The 4,219-nt window shown below is 29.3% G+C and overlaps 2 protein-coding genes across 2 annotated transcripts in view; one reads left to right on the plus strand and one right to left on the minus strand.

Moving 5' to 3' along the window:
• LOC108780914 (SUN domain-containing ossification factor) overlaps positions 1 to 4,219 on the plus strand; it is a 39,095-nt gene that overhangs the window by 11,151 nt on the left and 23,725 nt on the right. The window lies entirely within an intron of this gene.
• Positions 2,363 to 3,871, minus strand: LOC108780915 (uncharacterized). The gene is made up of 3 exons (XM_018548754.1): positions 3,540 to 3,871; positions 2,977 to 3,150; positions 2,363 to 2,601 (listed from the first exon to the last, which is right to left on the minus strand). Exons 1-3 carry the CDS (start codon positions 3,630 to 3,632, stop codon positions 2,398 to 2,400), a joined length of 471 nt encoding a protein of 156 aa, XP_018404256.1. The 5' UTR covers positions 3,633 to 3,871; the 3' UTR covers positions 2,363 to 2,397.

Here is a 4,219-nt window from a genome sequence, read left to right on the forward strand (position 1 = left end):
AATTAAATTTTTATTTATATTTTTATTTCTAATTATAATTGAATAATTTACAATGTGAAAAAAATTATTTCATATCTTTTATTGTATTAAATAAAAATAAATTTTTTATACTTGTGCAAAAAAAATTTGAAAATAAATTAATTATTTTCTCTATTTTTTCTGTACAATATGATTTATAAGCTTGATTTTCCAAAATTTTAAGTGCAAAATTAGCGTTTACAAATTAGAAAGAGGAAAAACGCGAGGTATTTAAATCTTTCGGCACCGAAGAAAATGAGATCACGATAAATTTATTATTATGACACCTTTTTAAGGTTCCTGACGATCAAGAAAATATTCGTATCATTTATGTGTGGAAGAAGAGTATTCTTGTTATTGTGATGATATTTCGATTTTATACTATTAGCTCTTTATCAAAGATTTAAAAACATTATCACACATAAGTGAAGAAATATAAATACAGATTGAAAACATTTTATCTATATAAAATATTTTTTTTTATACAAGACTAGCATGAGTAAAATCTGAAAAAGCTTTTGAGAAATACATACACTGAGAAAAAAATTGGTTAAATTTTAATAAATATTTCTTTGAATAATACTAGCGCGGAATATTTACTTATGGTAAATAAATATTTAGATAAATAAAAAAATGATAGTTGAATTAAATTAATTGGTTTTTGGATCTAATAAATATGTGTTTACATTTATTAAATATTTCGCTAGGACTATTCAAAGAAATATTGATTAAAATTTAGTAAATTTTTTTTACAGTGTATATTACAGCATTGACTTCAAGTATATAATACATTTATCTATAAAAAAAGATCTTTGCATTGTTGATATTGAAAATATGAAAAAGAAATGATTGTGGTATGTGCATTCTTGAACTGTTCTTTTTACATCGTATTATGGAACGAAATTTCCCTCATCGATTTTTTCCTAGTTGGATAGTTGGCGGATAAACTTTTACGTTTCCCTTGCATTTCTCGAAACACTGAACGGAATTTGTCGAATTTGTTACACTCTTGCGCGCGAAGAAAATACGTGAAAGCTACCATTGCTCGAAAAGGAGAGACTGCATTCTTTCCGGAATCATCTTTTGGATTTCGATAAACAAATAAAAACCACCAAATCATGACCTTTTGGGATAATAAAGCCAATAAAACTTTTCATTACTTGTGACTCAGTGTTAGAAAATAAAAAGCGCAATCATGTAGATTTTTCTTCGCAAGATTTAGCTTTTATAAAGCTTGGGAAATATCTTTATTTTCAGAAAAAACTACTGATAAACTTCATCAATTTTGCTTTGCTCGCCATGTTTTAAAGTGTTTAAAGAATGGAATCTTTTCTATTATCTTTATGCAGAGAATAAAGTTTTAAGAGTAACTGTTGTTTTCGAATGCATTATTTGCAAGTTTTAAGAGCGATTGCATTTGTAAATGAATAAATATTCAGTTATTTAATATGTTTTTATTATGTAGTAATTTTTATATTTCAATTTATATAAGTATAATAATGAAAATAAATATAATATTAACAGGAAGAAGGTAATCTTGTGCGTGAAATATATAAAATTTGATCTTTGAGCGATAAACGTCGTATCTTACAAACATTTTTCTTTCTGCAAATTGTTCGCAAAAAAATTATTTTGATTTAAAATGTGTTTTTTTTCTTGCCCGTGATAAAAAAAAGTTTTATCTTTCTTTTTGAAACTCTGGTAGCAATATCTTTGTCATTGTATAGAGCTTTTTTGAATCCTATAACGACATAGAACGTTTTTCATTTTTATTTTAAACTGTAACTTGAATTTGCACGAACAGTATGTACAATTCCCAATTTTTCTATTTGAGATTATACAAAAAATTCATGTTCATTCAAGTATTTTGCGCGTTTGCCTAAAATATCTTCCCGTATAACGAAAATTTAATGCTTATAGTTATAGATATGTATACCGCATATGTACAGGGAAGGGAAACTAACTAGCGGAACGTAAATATTTCACTATCTTAAATTGCAAGTACGTGAGAACAGTGTAAAATAGTGTTATGTTAATTATTCGTTGTAAGTATTGTGTATTCCAATGAAATATATAATAAAATAAATGTGCTTGTATGTGCTAATAAGAAGCAATTATAAATGCCGTATTTTTAGATAAATTTTATATTTTTATTCTAAAATGATCTCATGATCACTTTCTTGATACTTTAACGGAGATATAATATTAGCAAAAACACTTAAGAAGCTAAGAACATTTTTCATGAAAATTGATACAGTATAGAATATAAAAAAAACAATTAGTGAAATAAAATAGCTTTTAATAAAGCAAGATTGTAACAACGAACCGATTGGTTCCGTTTTGTTCCTTACAACGACGATGATCGAAATCTGTGGGAGATTAATCGTTCTTGTTGGTAAAGTACGTATCTATGGCAAATACTAAAGCTGCTAAGATCGCGAAAGAACCAGCAGCTACCGTTTGATCGCTGTATTCCTGCAGATACGCATGAATTAGGTTACTTGAGAAATTGTTCCAATCACGAATCAGGATGAGGCCGGCAGTGCAACAGAGAATCGCGCCCATCGTCGAAAAAATGAGAGCCTGCAGGAGAAAAGAATGATAAATAGTAGTAATATTTTACTTAGTACGTGCGCGCGATTATCATACGTCAAGGTCAGATGGGAATACATGAAAATTGCAACAGAAAAATAAAAAGTTAAATTTTTGGTGGAAATTTTTTTTTTCAGCAAATGCGAGAGAGAATACATAGCAAAATAATAATACACGTAACTCTGCGTTTGATTTTCAGTGTTTCAGTGTATTTTCTAAATTTTTTGTGTGAAACACAAAAATTAGTTGAATTCTCTTCGAGATACCTAGTTTTCATTGGCGATCATAGATATAGATTTTTTTATATGTTACGTCGACTAATAGATTTTTTTTGCGAATAATGTAGTATTTTGGTTTTTGACTCACGGTTTTTTTGGGCAATCTTTCGCCCAAGAAATGGCTCATAATAAGAACTGCATTTATGAAAATATAACCACACACTGCCACGTGAAATATTGCTATGTGATGTATATCATTTGGTCGAAACTGATTCTGTTGAAATGGTCCCGTCACTAATCCTGTTGCAATAACACAGAGAACCTGTAACGCATTTAATTATTATATTTTGTACAAAAAAAAATTTTACAGAAAAATTCGAAATAAGTTATTACCTAAAAACAATCGTAAAATACGTTATACTGACTCAAATTATAACGTCATGATTATTTCATGGCTGTATTTAACAAAAAAATCAGCTTTACAACTGTTATAAAATTCTTTAATATAGTAAGATTTTGTTCTTATTGTTTTTTTTTACTAAATTTATAAAGTGGATATCGTATTAAAGAATCTTACAGCAGTTGCAAAACTGCTTTTTCTGCTGAACGCAACTATTGCTCTCAAAAAGGATTGTATATTTTGAAATATGAGAATTATTTATAATTAAATCGAACATAATCATATGAATTATTTATATCGAGCGATTTTACCAATTCAATAATTTTGCAAAAGAATGGTGTTTCTTTAAGATATCCCTTCATTCTCGTAAAGAGGCTGGGTCTGGAGCTGGTCTCCTCAGCCATTTTCAAATCACAATTTGTGGCACACAAACTTATACGCGCAGATTTATAATTACGACAAGAAAAAATATTCGCCAAAACACTCAAAGTGTGACGTCGTCTGTTTCCAACTACGCTGAGAAATGCTCCACCCAACTATTGACCTGTCAGTAGCTAGTGTGACACTGACTAACATTAAACCGACTAAAGTCCCCACTTCCTCACTAAATACATTTAATGCGTCATGGCAATAGTTCTTGGTACCCAACCTTGGCGATGGGTCTGAGATGATCTATGCTTCATATCTCTCAAGATGGGCCTTATCCTCGCGAGCACAAATATATCAAAACAATCTTTCACTGTTAAATTGGCTGTGATCAATAATGGTTTGAGATGGGTAACAGTTTATTAGTTTAACGAATAAACAATGTGTAACGAGTTATTTTGATTTGCGCTAATAAAACATTCAGCAATTGTTAGAATTTTTTCTGCCGCAATCTTGAACAAGGATGTACATTCTCGTGAAATTTTATTACAATATGACATTAAGGATGCTAGAGAGAAAGAGAGAGAGAGAGAGAGAGAGAGAGAGAGAGAGAGAGAGAGAGAGA

Source organism: Cyphomyrmex costatus, unplaced genomic scaffold, assembly GCF_001594065.2.
Source record: "Cyphomyrmex costatus isolate MS0001 unplaced genomic scaffold, Ccosl1.0 scaffold75, whole genome shotgun sequence".
NCBI classification, from domain to species: Eukaryota; Metazoa; Arthropoda; class Insecta; order Hymenoptera; family Formicidae; genus Cyphomyrmex; species Cyphomyrmex costatus.